This window comes from Pseudochaenichthys georgianus, chromosome 1, assembly GCF_902827115.2.
Source record: "Pseudochaenichthys georgianus chromosome 1, fPseGeo1.2, whole genome shotgun sequence".
Taxonomy (NCBI): domain Eukaryota; kingdom Metazoa; phylum Chordata; class Actinopteri; order Perciformes; family Channichthyidae; genus Pseudochaenichthys; species Pseudochaenichthys georgianus.
In genome coordinates this window covers 113,962-134,363 of record NC_047503.1, presented here as the reverse complement: position 1 = coordinate 134,363, position 20,402 = coordinate 113,962, and the positions used below count along the sequence as shown (strand labels likewise).

The window sequence follows — 20,402 nt, the reverse complement described above, 5'->3', positions numbered from 1 at the left end:
GTTTCATAGAATTATTACTTAACACTTCACCACAAATCACGCACTGTGGTCTGGGCTCATTATCTGTCCCACTGCAGCTGAATCCAAATGTAATGTAACCCTGGTTGTATTTCCGAACTGGTTTGTGTCTCTTTTTTATGGACTCACTTGCGCTGCTGCTGATGGAGTCACTCGCAGCTACGTTAGCAGCGTTAGCAGCGTTAGCAGCGTTAGCAGCGTTAGCACTGGGCGGCGTTGTGGCTGCGCATATCACTGTTGCGTTGTTGGTGGAGCCTGCGCTTGCGCTTGCGCTCGCTTGACTGTCCTCCTCATTCACTTGTTCCCTTTCGCTGGTAATGTTCTCCTCTGTACCTCTCTTCCGTATACCTCCCGTTTTGAGTCACGTTTTTAGCATCATTCAGCTTTCTTCTTTCTTTCATAGCTTGCTTGCAACGTTCTAATCTTTCGCGGGTAGTATGGTCGTCATCGCAACGCCAAAAATAAATAAAAACATTTTTTTTCGTTTCTAAATCTAAAAACAACAATAGCCTATTACAGGGTGCTTGAGGAGCTTGACGCTCGTCAACTATCAGCAGGAGGGCGTGGGAGCCTTGCTGCGGGGAGGCAGTGTGTGGACCTGTCAGCGCAACTTACATGATGCCAAATTTAACACGCACATTTAAATAATTAGTTTAAACGGCATAATAATAAGGACGATCGTCCGTTCTGTGATTCTCCAGAGCACACATGTTGTGATATTAGGGTCATGCAGAGTGAGATGAGATCGCTGTCCCTTTAAGAGAGAGAGTGAGAGAGAGAGGGGTGTGGCTTGTGCATGTGTGTTTGTGGATGGTAGAGCGACAGTGAGAGAACATATGGAGAGAACGTGTGTATGTTTCTGGAAGTGAAACGAGGCAGCAGAAAAACAGAGGTCTGTGATGTATTTTGTGAAACAGAAGAATAGCTAAATAAATGCAACGGCCTCCCAAGAAGAGCTCGCCTCTCTCCAGTCATTTAAGCTAAAGTGGGTTATTGAACCTGAAGCTTGTTGCTCCTGCCCTCCTCGACTACGGTCTGGGAGCCGACAGGAAAGTTCAACACACATATGGCCAGTCCGCCCCTTTGTAGCATATTATTTCGATGAGAGATGAGCAGATCGCCACTGGGCTTTCAACTAAATACACAGCCACGCAAAAACTGCGGCATTTGTACAGCTCCTTATGGGTACTGCAATTAGTGAAGTGCTTTCCTCTGTGGTGAAACGATCAGCAATGCACCACGGAGAAAAGCGGCAGAAAGTCACCTGGAGTTAAGAGAACGGGGCTGCGTTGCTTGCATGGCTTCCATTAAAAATGTTTTTATTATTTTGTTTTATATTTCAGATTCCTCCACGTACCACCACAGGTTGAGAACCACTGCCCTAGGAGATGAGCATGTTCAAACGATAAATATTGCCGCAGTCAATCAAAACGTACTCGCAAAAAGGCTGGGCTTAGAAATAAATGCTCATAACTCATCAACAATGTATCCAAACATCACAGATTTTGGTGGATAGGTTCAGTCTGTCTTGGGAAATACGCACACCAAACAATTTCTATTTTGGACTATAGGGGGCGCCAAAAACACCACCAATTTATAACTCAAGACCGGATGGACGCATTTATTTATTTTTTTACACATACTCTGTTACAAACTAACATTTAAAGCGTCGCAACAAATGCAGAATGTGGGCGTGGCCTATACTTTTTTTTTAAATTGCAATAGCATAAAATGAGCTTCGGACGCAAAATTTGGGTAACACGTCAGAGCCCACGACCTTTTCGAGAATGTAAAATAAAACGTAATTTTTCAAAAAAACTGCTCTCTAGCGCCCCCTATTGTGTGGTAGTTACATATAGTTTCTCAGAACTTCACGAGTTGTGGCACAGATATTCCTCATGGAATTGCGGACATATTTGTAAATATATTCCATTAGCCCCGCCCGCCAGGAAGTCGGCCATTTTGAAAAATGTGCGTTTTTCATGCATTTTAAGCACATTCTTGCGAACTCCTCCTAGGGCAGTGGTTCTCAAACTTTTTCTGTCATTCCCCACTTTGAACAGGTGGGCCTTTTCAAGCCCCACCTGTTCCTCATCGCTCCAATAAAATGGTAGGCCAAGCTTACAATTGTCAAATGTATCGTCCTATAACAGGGGTCTCTACTTTCAAAAGATAAAAAAAATGAGCTACTTTTACTCCTCTTTTTAGTTTTTTTGGAGTGTATATATTTAGCACATTTTAACATTATTATATGCTACCTTTAACCTTTGAGTGCTGTTTGGGTCTGTGGGACCCATTTTCAGTGTTTACTAAAATAAAATGTATGCAATTTAATTATTTTAACCTGCTTTATTTGGTGGTGGACGTCACATCCTCTAGGGTCCAGGGGCACCCCCAGGAAGATTTTTTTTAAATGTTGAAGTTAAATGCATCAATCTGGTGCACTTTGAGCTAGGGCTGCTCAATTAATCGTATTTTAATCGCAATTACGATTTTGGCTTGCAACGATTATGAAAACAACATAATCGAAATAAAACGATCTTATTTTTTTTTAAATAGGTTTTTCAGTTGAATTATACTTAAAGTTCAGGGTAACTGTTAAAAACATACTGTTCAAATTATTTTCTTCAATAAATTGATGTTTTTCAAAGTAAATGGTTAATCGTTTTTAATAATCGTGATAACAATTATTGACCCCAATAATCGAGATTATGATTTTTGCCATAATCGAGCAGCCCTACTTTGAGCCCAACATGAATTTACGGATACAGCTCTCAACACTCAGATGAAAGGGAGCTGTATACTTTTCAATAATCCAAACATCTTTAGAATATGATTACAACAAATCATTTAAACTTGTTTATTCTTATCTTATGTTACCTAGTTAGCGTTCTTTCTTTTTATTTATGCATATTTGACTAATCCCTCCCCTTTTAAACTTTTTACTGTCCTATAGTACACATAGGAATGATTTCTTACTTTATTTTTTACAACTTTATTAAATAGATAAAGGTGTGCTCTCTCTCTTGCTCTCTCGCTCTCTCTCTCTCTCTCTCTCTCTCTCTCTCTCTCTCTCGCTCCACATTGCTTTTCTTCCCGACTGCAACGCTGTTGTGTGTGTCTGTGAGAGCCTTTCACATGTGTGCATGAGAGATTTTTACCAGTGGCGAGCCTGTCTCTGAGGGCCTAAGATATTCTACAAAATAATATTTAAAAACATTAAAACAAATTATATTTTTCTTTATATATTTTTTTTAAATATGTTTTTAGTAATATTTGTCATTAGTTTTACCAAAAATAACTTGATTAAATTGTATTTAAAATAACATTTCCAAAGAAATAAATCCTTTGAATCTGCCTATTCAGTTACTGTTTGAATGTGAAGGGTTAAATGAAAGAAGCTCCTCTCTGCGAGTCTGTGAAGACAGGAGCTGATTGGACGTCCAGCCATGATTTCACAGAGGGCCAGCTATAGTAACTGAACGAGAGAGTAATGTCAAATGACAGTACAATTGACCAATCATATCTTGATATTCCACCAGTGTGAAAAAAAAAGAAAAATATATATTTTAGTTTTTTTCAAAAATATTTTTTTTGTATTTCACGACCCACCTATCACATCTCTGCGCCCCACCAGTGGGGCGCGCCCCACACTTTGAGAAACACTGTCCTAGGGGAATGATCGTAAAAATTTCAATCCAAGACACGTTCAGCCCCTATCCAATATGATGCTAAATTGAGAAGAACATTTTTGATAGCTCAATCATGGAGGTCGTAAACTAACAGCGAATACACCATTTTTGACGATTTACATGTCGCAAATTACTCCAAACTACTCGGATATAGTTATTCCGATATTCATGAAATGCTGTATACATATTGCTATTATGATTGCACACATATTTCACATTGCCTTCCATTAGTCCCGCCCCCCCGAAAGTCGACCATTTTAAGCACATTCTTGCGAACTCCTCCTAGGGGAATGATCGGAAAGATTCCAATGCAGGACAAGTTCAGCCCATATCCAATGTGATGCTAAATTGCAAAGGAATAGTCGATCGCTCAAACGAGGACTTCGTAAGCGAACGGAGAACTTTCCATTTTTTACGATTTACATGTCACAAATTACTCAAAATGACTCCAAACTACTCGCGTATAGTTTTTCCAATATGCACGAAACACTGTATCCATATTGCTATTATAATTGCACACATATTTCAAATTGCCACGCCCCCCACAAAGTTGGCCATTTTGAAAAATGTGCGTTTTTCATGCATTTTAAGCACATTCTTGCAAACTCCTCCTAGGGGAATGATCGGAACAATTTCAATCCAGGACACGTTCAGCCCCTATCCAATATGATACTAAATTGAGAAGAACATTTTGATAGCTCAATCGTGGAGGTCGTAAGCTAACAGCGAATACACAATTTTTGACGATTTACATGTCGCAAATTACTCCAAGCTACTCGGATATAGTTATTCCGATATTCACGAAACGCTGTATACATATTGCTATTATGATTGCACACATATTTCACATTGCTTTCCATTAGCCCCGCCCCCCAGAAAGTCTGCCATTTTGAAAAATGTACGTTTTTCATGCATTTTAAGCACATTCCTGCAAACTCCTCCTAGGGGAATGATCGGAAACATTCCAATGCAGGGCACGTTCAGCCCCTATCCAATATGATGCTAAATTGAGAAGAACATCTTTGATAGCTCAATCGTGGAGGTCGTAAGCTAACAGACCATTTTTCACGATTTACATGTCGCAAATTACTACAAACTACTCGGATATAGTTATTCCGATATTCATGAAACACTCTATACACATTGCGCTTATGATTGCGGACATATTTAAAAATGGCTTTTATTAGCCCCGCCCCCAACAAAGTCGGCCATTTTGAAAAATGTGCGTTTTTCATGCATTTTAAGGACATTTCTGCAAACTGCTCATAGGGGAATGATCGGAAAAATTCCAATCCAGGACAACTTCAGCGCATATCAAATGTCATACTACATTGAGAAGGAATAGTCCTTCGCTCAAACAGGGAGCTCGTAGGCTAACAGAGAATGTACCATTTTTGACCAATTATATGTCAGCCACTGAGACCTGCCTGTCTGCCTGGCACATCAACTCTCACACACACAAACAGACACACACTGTTAGTCCAACAACGCCCTTTGCTGGCGGCATATTCATTACAACAGACACCTATACACTCCGTAACCCTAACCCTACTGTTTATTTGTAGATATCTCCTAAAGCCTACAAATAAAGTGTGAAATGTAGGCCTGTTATATTTATTATTGAGCGATATATATTATACACACTGTTCTGCTTTCTGCACTGACCTCAGCAGCTGTTCTCACTGTAAATATCGCGTCACAATGAAAGCAGTTGTATTGAAAAAAAAATAGCCTAACATCCAGGGGAGAAGTGATTAGTGAGTAAAACAAACGGTCAAGGGCAGAAAGTCTGATGCACATTTGATCATCTCAAATAACTTATAATCACAACGGGAACAGTTTGCAGAGCTGTGCTTTGTTGACAGAAGTCCAGCCATGCGTCACACCACTTTTAAACATCACTGTTGGCTGAAATCGTCTCAGAAGAATACTTCAGTGTACCCTCGGTTATAGCTCCTCTAGAGACACTCCTCTCTTCTCTAAATCAATGTATCCTCGGTTACGGCTCCTCCAGACAGCCTCCTCGATAATCGATCCTCGACGACCATTTAGAGAAATGTGTTTTCCTTCGAGACGGCGCACAGACATCCGTTTCTGGGTTATTCTCCCAGGACTCGCGCACGTCTGCTTGACGCCAGGACGACCGGCCGCCCTCCCCGACAGGCGCACGGACGCGAGGGCCCGCTCATTGCTGCGCGCACAAGTGCGACCGCAGTTTTAATTGATTGTTGGTGCTTGAGAAGACTAAACATGTATCTGCAAATCTCTATAAAGTATATTCATTACTCGTTATTCTCTACTAATAGTTCATTAAAAACTGTATATAATTGCTATTATCACATCCCTTTCAAGATTTTCAAAGGTTTATTGACATATCATATACACAACTACGGTGTAGTTATGCAATGAATGAAAAACTTGGGTCACAGGTTCCTCAACAGTGTATTACAAGAAAAACTTGGGTCACAGGTTCCTCAACAGTGCATTACAAGACATCTATCAAGTATCAATATCAATATAGACTAGGGCTGAACGATATAGCGTGTCATGGCCAGAGTTGGGCCTGTCGGTAACGGAGTAGTGTAACGCGTTACTTTTATAATTCAGTAATCACACTACAGTTACTAACATTGCCCCGACACGCGTTACTTCGTTACTTTCTAAAATCAGTCATAATCAAACCTCAACAAACACCTGCAAAGAACACTTGCTAAGGTGAAGCTAACGCACATAGCTGTTGTTTATGTATTTCACACACGTAGTCTGTTCTTCTTCTCTGTCTTCCGGTTGTTGCCTGTTTTGAATGACGAATACACACTACCGCCGCCTGCTGGTAAGGAGAGTTATTGCCACTCATGCATGCGCAGTTCGTACGTGCTCGGCTGAAGTCTTTGCGGTGTCTGGTTCCAGTGCAACACATGGCCAACACGCAGGAGAACACGCCGACGCAACAGCGTGAGCAGAGATAGACTGCGCAACATATACAGATAGCAGGAGACAGAGGACAGCCACGGTCAGATAGCAGGAGACAGAGGACAGCCATGGTCAGATAGCAGGAGACAGAGGACAGCCACGGTCAGATAGCAGGAGACAGAGGACAGCCACGGTCAGATAGAAAAACATTCAGGATCTGGATCAGTCTTATGCGACAATGGAAACTGAACTAAAGAGAACATTTGAAACTTTAGCAGTCTGCGTGATCTCCCTGCAGGGAGGGGCGGGCCGGCCCTGCGAGTAAAGTAACGAGTAAAGTAACGAGTAAAGTAACGAATTACTTTATGTAGAGAGTAACGAAGTAGTGTAATATATTACTTTTTTTTAAAGTAATATGTAATATATTACTTTTTTTTAGTAACGACCCCATCTCTGGTCATGGCGATAACCGCGATATGCGCATGCGCGATATTCACACCGCAGGGACGTGCGGTTTTATTCATTTTTTTTAAAAATGCTAACGCACTTTAGCACAGAATTCAAAATAAAGATACCCTTATTACTTATAGAAACTGCACATACAATATATCCGATTAAAGCTGAGACTCCACAGATTATTTAAGTATAGTATCTAAGCGATCGGATCTCGCAACAGGGGAAGCAAACACAGACATCACAACACGTACCTTTTACGGAGCTTTTACGGGAGATCGTCTCACCGTAGCTGTCAATCTGATCAAAAGACGTGTTCAATGGCATTAAAACGAGAAAAAACGCGGCTGAATCGGTTGATCCATAGGTTGATAATGTATCTGTGGCTTTGAAGCAATTGTTTAGAATGCATAATTCCATTTTTATGTAAAAATCGGAGCACAACAGTTAGCTGCTAATGGTAGCCACCAGAGTGTATGCAGCTTCCGGTTTTGGCTATGCGTCACTCTCACTCCTTATTTGGTAATGTGTGTGTGTTATACTCAAGCCCCCAGGAAGTGCGCCGGAGTCTGATGAGAATATTCGTTGTGGCCAAACGGCGGTACTACACTTCCTTCAGGTTGCTGGGCCCAGAAACACTTTTTCCCATTGACTTACATGGGGAAAGAGTGGTCTGTAACTCGTTGGATAATTTTTTTTAAACTAAATAAACAACCCAGTATGAACACCTGTTCTTATTATACATCCATGGTTATACTGCGCTGGACTGCCGCATAGCCAAGACCGGAAGCAGCAGCCACTCTGGTAACATTTGCTCTGCGATTTTTACATAAAAATGGAATTATGGATTATAAACAATTGCTTCAAAACCACAGATACATTATCAACCTATGGATTAACCGATTCAGCCGCGTTTTTTCTCATTTTTAATGAACACGTCTTTTGATCAGATTGACAGCTACGGTGAGACATCTCCCCTAGAAGCTACGTAAAGGTACGTGTTGTGATGTCTGTGTTTGCTTCCCCTGTCCGAGTTCGGATCACTAAGTGATGATACTATATACCTAAATAATCTGCGGAACCTCAGCTTTAATCGGATATCTTGTATGTGCAGCTATGATAAGTAATAAGGGTACTTTTATCTTGAGTTCTGTGCCAAAGTGCGTTAGCATTTTTCGCTCAGGGGTCATTTAGATGCTTCTTATGAGACTTGTGTTTTGTTTTGGTAAAAATTGTTTGTATCGTCAGTTAGCTAAAATTATTTCCGTTAATCTGGTATAACACATTAATAGGTTCTTAAATATTAAGATCCCCTGAGACACAGTGTCGTGAAAAAAAAAAAGTAAAGTACCCGCCGGGACTTTGGGGCTTAACAGGTTAAAAAAAAACGCAATGTATACCGCAGTGGGGTAAAAAATCGCGACGTCAGTTTTTTTCAATATCGTGCAGCCCTAATATAGACCCATCAGTGTCTCCTCGGTTAGAGCTCCTCGATGTGCATTTAGAGAAATTAGATGTCCTTCAACATGGTGCGCTGAAATCCATTTCTGGGTCACTACCGGAGGACCGAGGAGTCGGGGAGGGGAAATTAGGGTATTGAGAAACCTCTAAGGACATGCTGACTGCAGTGGGGTTTGAACCTGTGACCCCCTGATCCGAACACCAACGCACAACCCTCTGCACCACACGCCTCCTGCATTAACACCATATCCCAACGTGCATTGCGGCTAAAACATCCAATCACCGAGCTTAAACCATAGCTGAGGATCTTGGGTAATCAGTTCAGTGGCTGTGTATCGCAATGATGCTCGAAATGTTCCATATAGGCCTACGTCTGTTTCCGGTTATTTTTATTTTGAAATTCAGTTCCTGATGGGCATATTAAAAGACACCTAAACAATAAGCGTCGAATACAACCGGGTGAGGCCGCAAAGTATAGCGCAGCATTATGCATTTGTTTACATGCCCACCGGAACCCCGCGGCAGGACATCTCTTTCTCCATATTAAGTGTTAGACATTAGAATTGACTATTCTTGTCTGTCTGAACGGACACTTTGAACGGAGAGATTTTGATTCAACATATTTTACCGGTCGTAGTCCGGTAATTACCGGCTAACGGGAACTCTGTGCCAGATACTCGCATACTATTATTGACGCCAGGGGGGCGTCTTGCCGTCATTTGACAAAAAATAAAATAATTTGAGAGAAGATTGAGAGTTTTTATAGCTTGAAATGACGAAAAAGAAAAAGGACAAGGACATCCCTCTGTTGGAGGGGTAAAGGAGTCTGGTGGGATTATTTTCGCCGCCAGCAAAGCGTGTTCCTGTGAAGTGTGAAAGTGTATTGCCGGCTAGCCTTGACGGCAGGGCTAGAGTTTAAACCCCACCCGTCAAATTGACGGGTGGGGCTGGTCACGATGATTTAGGATTAGGTAGGCAGGAGTTGTGACGCAACGCTTCTACCTCTCCTCTCTGCTTAAACATGTCTGTCACGTAGGCCAGAGGATGACACCAAGCAGGTTCAACCAGCCAGGTGTCACAGGGGAGTTAAATAAATACAGTACAAGTCAGAAACCTCAGACAGTAATTATGAGTTATTATTCAATATTGTGTTAGAGCTACAGGTGTACACATGTAGCAACACTATGTAAACAGAGGAACCAAGCTTGGCAACAAACTGAAGTGGCAATGATCAGTGGGGAAATATTTGATTCACACACACACACACACACACACACACACACACACACACACACACACACACACACACACACACACACACACACACACACACACACGCACACACACACACACACACACACACACACACACACACACACACACACACACACACACACACACACACACACACACACACACACACACACACACACACACACACACACACAGTGCTCGGTTTCACTTTCAACTTCGCTAAATGTCCTCTATTGCGCTCCTTGGAGCTGATTTTCAGGATTCAGTGGGGGTGCAGTTGCACTTTTTGTTTGCATTTTGTTTCCGAGAACCCAGCTGTGTATTGACTTCCTAATCCCCTTTTTCTACTTCATGAGTTGTGCTTTCTTTACACACAATCCATTTGGTCCTGATCAATAACCTGAACACAAACAACAAAATTATCCATTCATAACCTGCCCTACACACACTGACATTAGTGTTTGATAATGTTCCTGTAAAATCTGCCTGAGGACGGCTAACACACTCCGGTGTAATTTTTGGCACCATTTCATAGTAGTAACCATATAAGAAGCACATGTTTTCTAACGGGTAACTTCACAAAACATGAACTGCAAGATTCCTTTTAATGATTTAGCTTTTATAGCTGGTACATGATGTAATTTCTCTCGCTTTACAATACAAATAAAGCTTCCCTCATTAAATCGGAAATGATTGCGATAAACGATAATATTGTCGGCACCGTTGTATGACCATTTTAGACCACTGACATAATGATAATATATAATAATAATTCAAGTACATCCTTTCAAACTGCTAGTCACATCCTCATGTAAATGGAAATGTATCGAGTCCATTTTTATTTATCGTATGATAAGTCAATTTAATTAATTGCTTATCGCGACAGGCACACAATAAAACAGTGGAAACAAACATGTGTTTGACTTTCATTAGTGAATGAAACTGTGTGCCCTTTATAGTCCGTGTCCAATATTGTGTATTTGTATATATCGTATGCTAAGGTCCCGCTGCTGACACGATAGCAGTCATTTTGTGCGCATATGTGTAATTAAACCCATGATATCAAAATCTCACTCCAGCCAGGTACCCAAAGTTGGCAACCCTGCTCTAAGTGCCTCCTGCAGACTTCCTGCTGAATACACAGACACACAGCTGCGAGAGGGGATTCAGCTGGAGACGATAGGTTGGGACATGTCACGTGTGCCGGATGATGCCAAAGACGTAATAGGAGTGAACATTCTGGATCTGCTTGTTAGCACCCACGTTTTTTTTTTTTTTTAGAGATGTGGGTACGGAGGAAAAGAGAGAGGGTTTTCTGACACTTTGTGAGTTCCCTGACACACATGTATGTATAAAGACATAAAAAAGTGCATTTTGCATAATAGGTCCCAATAGGTTAAGTAAGGCCAGTATTTGTTTTTACTTTGATTACATTCAAAGTGGCAGAAACAACGATGCTAAGTTTTATTTTGGTGCTTTTGGTGTTAAAAGTAATGTGCTAACATTTTTACAATGAACATGCTTTCATGATGATGTTAAGCAGGTAAAATGTTGACGATGTTCGCCTTCTCAGGTAATTTTTTTCATTTGCAGGTATTTGGTCAAAAGCTAAAGTCTTAGACAATTGAACATTTTGAACTTAGAATGTGTGTGCCAAATTACATGGGATTTGTAAGAAATAAAATCAATGTTTATATGAAAACCGGAAATAAAATACACTGTTTTAATTTAAAACAGTTTTTATTCTGAAAACCGGAAGTTCACACAACAACTTCCGGTTTCATTAGCATGTGGCTAATATTACGTTTTTAGAAAAAAGTTAATTTAAGGTCAAATTACACACTTAACACACTGTCTTTAACCCTCACTTATTGACGCTGCAATACTGTTTAGGGAATGTTTAACAGGTTAAGAACGTTTCCTGGACTCTTTTCAGCTAATCCTGGGCTAAAAAAACCCATTCACCAAGTCCATTCAATAATTGCTATTTCCTGACACTGTTTTGGACCCAGAACAGTTTGTAATTCTGAAAAATACTAGTGGTTGACTGCAGAAGCAACAGTTGTGTCACTGGGAGGGATTGCAATTAAAATAGAAATTGGTGATGGATCATTGAGATGCATGAAAAATAAAGAGTTAAGCATACCTCATACTGACTAAGACATCTCCATTCCTGAAAATAAAGAGTAGAATGTTGTCCTGTGTGACATCGTGGAAATTTGCGTTTTTCTCATTGGCAAAGAAAAGGTCTGGCTTCCACAAACACTGGAACATTGCTGGGTCAATAGTCAGTGAGTCACTCTTAAAGTCAGTAGGAAGTCGTAGGCGGGGGTCATTCCATCTCTGGCGAAGAAATATGTTCACTCTGTAGTCCTGTAGAAGGAAAATAACAATAATTATTACCAGGTCTCCTGCTAATTATTTTACTTCTACTGCTAAATGTTAAACAAATAGTTTCAACATAATCTGCTTTAAACAGACTTACGTTTTTAAAACGTTTGGTATCAACAATATACTATCAAGATTTCTCATGCCTGGTCATTAGGCAAGGGGTCGAGAAGGTGCGAACTGGGACTTGGGAAACAGCTCTGGCACCTCTATAAGCTAACCTGACAGCCCCCGGTTACTGACCACCACTGTCACCTCAAATCAATGGCCACCAGCTTGAACGACTTGTATATAGAACCTTCTCCCTATCCACAAGACCCCAGAAAAGCAGGCACTCCTCCCATTACTGCTCATTCATACAATCTGGCAGCAAGCTCTCCTCCCTGCTGTCATGATCTGTCTGTGTTGTGTTTTGTCTTGTCTTTGGTTTCCTGTTTGTGTGTTCCCTCCTACCTGATTGTGTTCACCTTGTGCCCCTGTGTTTTCTCCTCCTTCCTCACCTGTCTCTTGTTTCTTTGATTAGTCCTGTGTGCATTTAGGTTCGTTTTTTCCTGTTAGTCTTTGTGAGATCCTTGTTTGCTTTTTACTTTATTCACGGGGAAGAGCTCAGTATGTTTCACTTGTAGCCTTGGAATAAAGGTATTTTTCCTGTAAAACCTGCATTTGGGTCCTTCTGCTGCGCTCAACCCTGACCGAAGGATCTCACCAAAGATGGACCTAGCAGTGTTTTTTGAGGATGAGGTTGGCAAATTATCCTGCAAACTTTTATGTTTTCTTGGAGAGTGGATGAGGGCTCATGGTAAAGAGGCTCAGGAGGCTGCTCTTTCACGAGCACGCCGGGAAGTTGCAGATAAGCCCTGGTTAAGGAGCTCACTGCCTGAATTTTTAAGGGACTTTGTGACTCTTCCTGATAAACTGCACGCCTGCTTTAAACCTCGAGACCCAGCTGCCATGGTTCCGGCTCCAGTACCGGCCCCAGCAGCTATGGTTCTGGCTCACGTTCTGGCTCTCTGGCCCACTCCAGCTCCCTGTGTCCTGTTGGAGGTCCCGCCGTCACCTGTTCCGCCGGGGGTCCTGCCGACACCGTGTCCTGTTCCGTTGGAGGTCCAGCCGAGACCTGTTCTGCCGGGGGTCCTGCTAACTCTGTGTCCTGTCCTGTTGGAGGTCTCACCGTCACCTGTTTTGTCAGGGGTCCTGCCAACCCCATGTCCTGTTCCGTTGGGGGTCCCGCCGTCACCTGTCTCGCCGGGGGTCCTGCCAACTCCTTGTCCTGTTCTGTTGGGGGTCCCGCCGACACCTGTTTTGTCAGGGGTCCTGCCAACCCCATGTCCTGTTCTGTTGGGGGTCCCGCCGACTACTGTTCTGCCGCGGGTCCTGCCAACCCCATGTCCTGTTCCGTTGGGGGTCCCGCCAACACCTGTTCCATTGGAGGTCCAGCTAGGTCCGAATCCTGTTCAGTCAGAGGTCCCGCTGCCACCAGATCCTAACCCGCCGGGGGTCCCGCCTACACCATGTCCAGTTCTGTTGGGGGTCCTGCTGACATCTCTTCCGCCTACACCTTGTCCTGTTCTGACAGCGGTCCCGTCAACACCAGCCCTTGCCCCGTCCGGGGTCCCACTGACACCAGCCCATGTTTTGTCCAGGGTCCCGTCGGGGGTTCTGTATGCACCTGTCCCGATGGCTCCGTTTCCTGTCTGGCCGACACCGGTTCCTGTACCACCGGGGGTTCCACCATCTCCAGATCCCAGTTCTCCCAATCCCTGTGCTCCTGCTCCGGCGATCCAGCTCCCCGAGTTCCCCAGCTGCGGCCTTCGTCCTCGAGCCTGGCACCCTGAGTTCCCCAGCCGCGGCCTTCACCCTCGAGCCTGGCACCCTGAGTTCCCCAGCTGCGGCCTTCACCCTCGAGCCCGGCCCCCTAATTTACCCCAACGAGGCATTCACCCCTGTTTTTGGCCCCCTGAGTTTCCCCGCCACGTACTTCCCTGCTCTGTTGCTGTTCCCCCGGGCCGTCCGCCCGAGTCACCCTTCTCGGGCTCTGCTTTGCCCCCGGGCCGTCCGCCCGAGTCACCCTTCTCGGCTTCTGTTTTGCCCCCGGGCTGTCCGCCCGAGTCCTCCAGTCCCACTCCACCCACCCTGCTGGATTTTTTGGACTTTTTGTTTTTAGGGACATCTGGGATCCGTCCCTGGAGGGGGGGGTAATGTCATGATCTGTCTGTGTTGTGTCTGTCTTTGGTTTCCTGTCTGTGTGTTCCCTTCCTACCTGTTCCCTCCTACCTGATTGTGTTCACCTGGTGCCCCTGTGTTTTCTCCTCCCTCCTCACCTGTCTCTTGTTTCTTTGATTAGTCCTGTGTGCATTTAGTTTATTTTTTTCCTGTTAGTCTTTGTGAGTTCCTTGTTTGTTTTTGACTTTGTTCACGGGGAAGAGCTCAGTATTTTTCACATGTAGCCTTGGAATAAAGGTATTTTTCCTGTAAAACCTGCATTTGGGTCCTGCCTGCTGCGCTCAACTTTACTGCTTTCTGTGCATGGATTGCTGTGCATTCGTGTGTGGGTTTTTTGAGACTCCCCTGACGGTCACCCGATTCGTACTTGTAATGTTTTCTATCTATAGCCAATCAGATGTGTCCTCCATTCTAAGCCAATCACATGAGCGCGCCCCCACGAGGGTATGACTTCTTGCGTTCATGACGTAGCAATTCATGTACGCATTTTGCGCTGTCCGGAGCTGACAGGTCCATGGAGCCTGTAAATAAGGAAGTGTGTGTTATATGAGATGGCAGATCAGCTCCGATTATTAAATCAAAGAGGCCTAATGTTTTCTATTATATTATTTCACTATAGCTACGGTGTCAAGGTCCAATGTTGATCAAATTAATCAATAGAGGGTGTAACTAAAGTTATGGCTAGAAGCGTCTCGGCGCTGGGCTCCGCCAAAAATAGGCAACTGGTCTATTTTCGACGTGAGGCGTTGCATAGCGCCGGGCAGGAAGTGGACCGGTCAGAGCATCCAGTCCCCAAAATAAACTAATTTTGCAGACCCTATCCCTCCATAGTCTTTCAAGTAGGAGGAGAAATGCCAGCGTTCTCCTCCGGTTTACGGGCACTGTGTAAATTATATATATAGAATAATTATGATGATGAATGTATTTTTTTACCACTGAAATACAGCAACACCATAGGTGGCGCGTGAGGCTCAGGTTTGGGAAGGCTAAATAACTTGTTTTACCTGACGCTAGATAAGCCTAGATAAGAGATCGACTCAGTGAAAGCACTGCCTGCTGACCAATCAGAGCTCAGTGTGCGGAGTTTAAAGCTATCAAGTCATATTACAGGATAATGGAAATACAGAAAAACTGACGTTGCAGGAAAGACACCCGGCAAAAATCACAGAACGTGAAAATTAATAGAATATCACCTCCCATCTTCAGAGCAATCTGACTAATATAACATTAGCGTTAAGAAAGCTTAGCCTACTTAGAATATCTGCCACAACATAAGTAACCGGATCAAAGTAACATAGCCTCCGCAGCACTGTGAGTGCAGACGTCGATGTGTCCCATTGTCATTCATATCATCAATCACATCATAATGTATCATATAGGCCTATTTCCTTATCTGAGCAGCTTCTTGAGCCGTATCTGGCCGTGCAACACTTACAGTGTCACATACTGTATGCAGAAGTATTATTTTAAGCAACACATTAAGTTGATGGAACACTCGAGTCAAATGTAATTAAAGTCAGATCCACTTGGGTTTTCAGGGTGTCCGCGGGGTCTTAAAAAGTATTAAAAGTTGATAAATCAATTTAGCGAAAATTAAGGCATTAAACGGCATTTTCCAAGGTATTAAGAAGGTCCACAGCAACGACAACATGAAACACCCTTTAATTTACTGAAACAACATGTCGGGAACCCCCCTCAAGGTGGCCCCACTTTGCTGCTTTTGGTGTATTTTGTGGCGGCAGCAGCGCCACTTACAGGCCTGGCATATGTACTACAGTGTTTCCAGCATTTCCAGCGGTCTAGTGTGAACGGACACGTTAATGAATCGAATGCGTGTGAATGGAAGACTTTTTTGGGTTTGCGTATGTGTTTTACTGTATGCGTCCTCGTGGGGCCGAGGTCTAAGCCAAACTATATCCGGTCACAGAGATCTGCTATTTTAAAGTAAGGTCAACACATATCGACCCTAAATATAGTCTATATTAAGAACGAGAAAAGTCTTAACATATATATCGTTTTTTGTAAACATATGACAAATGTGTGAGGGTGATGACGTCAGAGCATCGTCCTATGTGCCGGGCTTAGCCCCGGACAGCCCCAGCCCAATTTAACCCCTGGGTATTTGTGAGGGAGCTCCTATATGGCATTACCCCGCTGAAGCTCACCAAAGTTTAAAATATTTCATAGTTCAAAGTTTTGTCAATTGTTTTGTTTATTGGTGAAATTGGTTTCTAATGGTTTCTGAGGAGTTGTACTGGAATGAAAGAGGTCTTAAAATGTATGGAAAGGGTCTTAAAAAGGTCTTAAAAGGTATTACATTTGACTTCAGGATTCCTGCATATACCCTGGTTTTAGACGGGGCAGTGATATCATAAACCTGTTAATGTACGCATTCAAACACTCGGTAGTTTATTTATTTTTTAACCAGCTGTTCTGTATTCACCTTGCAGGTACAACTATGTGGCTTGTATCCTGGATTATGTGTTTAAGTCATGGATGTTTAAAGTTTAACTTCTTCATATTTGTCTAATATTATAGTTTACTTTTCATTCAGGAAGTATGACGCTGCGCTGTCAGTACGCTCAGGGGAGGACTGGCCACCGACCGTCATTTTTGATGTTTTTAAACGGCATCATTGAAGTTGCGCTGACAGGCGACAGAGGTCCACCGTCTCTCCCCCCCCCCCCCGTTGACAATTCACGTGGGCTGGTATGGGTGAGATTCCAGGGCACATTTTTTTGTCCCTGTCCGCCCCTGAGTACGCTTGTCCGTGTTTGTGATTGGTCAAATGTTGCTAAACCCGCACCTTTCACGTGAACGCGCTCTCCGCCGGACAGAGAAACCCTGGGTTGATTTACTGAGTTGATAACCAGCGTCGTAGGACCGCTTAGCGAGATCTCGCTAGTTAACCAGATAACTCAGATATATCCAGAGTATGTTGAACTGGCTTCGTCGTACAGGCCAGTGTTCGATCAGGCTAAGCTAACCTGTTGTAGCTGCTCCGTCCACACTCACAACAACTTCATACAGACATAAATAAAGCAGCTGTATTCGCCATACAGGAAACACACATTTAAAACGGTTTTGCCTGTCGTTATGTGTACACAAGCATTAATGGTTCGGAAAGTGGAGCTGTGCCTTAATAATATAAAAGATTGTATTTGCGGAGGAGACATCTGATTGGCTATAGCCTGTCTGATATCAGGTACATTATCTGTATATACTATATACTCCTAGTTTGAAACACCCCGGTCTGCCACACCACTAAGCAATAGGCACCACCAAGCAAGCAAACTGCACCATGAAGACTGAGGAGCTCGCCGTTCAGGTTAGTGACAAAGCTGTGGGGAAGTAATGGTCAGGGGGGGGATTATAAAAAAGACAGACAACAGAGAGACCAATGATAAGGAAAAATAACTGCCCAAAATGTACTTTGGCAGGACTAAAATGTTACTTTGCAGCCATCAAGGTAAATGTCATATCTGCGGCGAACCCAACATCTCATCCCCTTGAAAACGCCAACCCTACAGTGAAGCCTGGTGAGGGCAGCAGCATGTTGTGGGGATGTTTTTCATTGACAGGGATTGGGATGCTGGTCAGAATATAAGAAGATAGAATTAAAGATTTCTGCACACTAGCAGAATTCATCCAACTTGAAGCAGCTGGAACTGTTATGGGAAAACATCTCATTGGAACATATGCCAAGCTGATAGAGACATTACTTTTTATCTATTTCATTACTATTTATTTGTTGCTTTTTTTGTCAGTCCGCTGACATCTTTTAAAGAAGCCCTCAAAACTAACCTTACTGTTCCTTTCAACCTTGAATTCTCTATCCCACCACCCCCTTCTTCCCGTGAAAAGCACTATATAAATGGCATGTACGGATTCTTATTTAATTGTTTTAACCAAACTAAAAAGGTCAGGTGTGAAAGCGCCCTAAGTGTGTTAGTGCTGTGTGTGTATGTTTCACCATAGTGGTCTCCTGGATGGACCCAAAGCTGTTGATGAAGATATTCACCCTCGACTCAACTGGGATACCTGAAACACACACATAAAGCAATGTGACACCAGAATGCCCGTTCCATGTTAAACAGAGACATGCATTTTTTAAGGTACTGTATTCCTTTGGAAAAAGACCTGCAGTATCTCATTTATCAATACAATCCAATATCAAAATGTTACACATGTGTGTCAGGGGGCTGTACAGTGTGTACAGAATAAGAACCCCTCTGTCTTTATACCCTCACGCCTCACAGTTAACGTGGGGAAAATGGAAGAAACCTTGGGGAGAGCAACAGAAAAGGATCCCTCTCCCAGGACAGACAGAGGGTGTTGTGTGTATACATGAAAAATATCTTACATTTAAAGCATAGACCAACCAAATTATTCCACATGAATGCACTGACATTGCTACAGTAACCCTTCAAAGTGTCCTTTTGAATCAGGGTCTGTTTGACCCTATAGGGTCTGCTTGCTCCTAGGGTCTGCTTGCTCCTCTCCTGAGGGGTCCCTCGAGGTTTTTTTTCATTATATAATGAAAAATAAAAAGATTATTATTTTTATTATTATTATTATCCAGTGTTTCCCACATCATTTTATTTTATTTGTAGGGGCACCGCACCCCCCCCCCCCCCCACATGCAAATGAGCCATAATCTCAATAGATATGTGCATATTTTAATACTTTCAGGAACATAATTCTCAACATTGGATAAAGTCAGGTTTGAAATTCTTGTTTCATTTTGTAGTCATATTAGAATCTAAAGTTTTTACAGAAGGGATTTTGGATATCTCTTTTTATCACTCCATAAATCAGAAAATACTGTCAACAGCTCTAAAATATAAATGTTCGCCATGATTTTAGGTATAAAATGTTATATAATTCAGGCTATGACTGATATCTAAACATTTGACGTCTTTCTTTTACAATTTTGGAATTGAAACGGGGAATCGATAAGAACCGGAATCGATAAGCAGAAATCGGAATCGATACATTTTAAACGATACCCATCCCTACTCTCGATTCCTCACTCTTCGAGTCCAAATCCGAGTCACCCAAGAAGAGTCCAAGTCAATTCCGAGTCACAAGTCTTCATGTATTAATCTTAGTGGATATATTTGTTGAAATGTAGCTGTAGCTCCTCTACATTGCCTGTCATTGTATGCTAATTTGTCTATTGAACTGCTGTGAAGCGAGTGTGGCTACAATTATTGTATTAAAAGTTTCTATACATTATAAGTTTCTTATTACTATTATTATCATCATCATCATCAAGGTTGAGTCAAGTTCCAATATTGCCTCCAGAGCTGCTTTACAAATGAAAATAGTATACATTAAACACAATGACACACTGTTTTTTATGTAACTTATTTAATGGTTTGAAAACCCACAGAAACTGAAAATACATTATTAAGAACAAAAACATGAGAGAAAGCACGCAGGCAATATAAGTAACATTTTCATTACATTTCCAATTTGAATCTGGCTCTAATTACAAAGTCATAGAACCAATTATTCTCTATGTTAGTGAAGTGATGAGTTACCCTCTCCTACCATAATGTGGCCCTATTGGACAGACACCCAGTTAAAATTATGCATTTAGAATGCTTACAGTAAAAAGCATCTTACAGGTGTACGGAAAAACAGCTCAGCTGAGTCCATTTCTGGACCCTGTTCAGCCTCAGGACCAGCCTGACATTATATTAATCAACACAATTATAAATCACCAGAAAAAGAACTATAACACTAATTGGAATACACAAACTAATGCACACAACAAAATGCAGTGCCATCTGGCCCTAAACAGACAGTACTTAATAAATTGAATGTTCAAGCACAAACAAAGCAAGCCACCTATTAACACACTAATGGTAAAAAGGGATATGATTCTAAATGTGGTGGAATGAACGAATATTTTGTCAATTTATTTCAACACAGTAGGCAAAACATCACATCACTTATGAATAGGGTTGGGTATCGATGCCTGAGGAAATGTTT

General features: G+C 42.4%; 1 protein-coding gene across 2 annotated transcripts in view; it reads right to left on the bottom strand.

Annotated features, from left to right (window-relative positions):
- LOC117455299 (glycine receptor subunit beta-like) overlaps window positions 1-20,402 on the bottom strand; it is a 174,884-nt gene that overhangs the window by 73,618 nt on the left and 80,864 nt on the right. For both annotated transcript variants that reach the window (XM_034094754.2, XM_034094748.2), the window contains exons 4-5: window positions 18,376-18,443; window positions 11,938-12,164 (exon numbers count right to left, since the gene is read on the bottom strand). In XM_034094754.2, coding sequence (XP_033950645.1) covers window positions 11,938-12,164; window positions 18,376-18,443 — 295 coding nt within the window. The remainder of the gene's footprint in view (window positions 1-11,937; window positions 12,165-18,375; window positions 18,444-20,402) is intronic.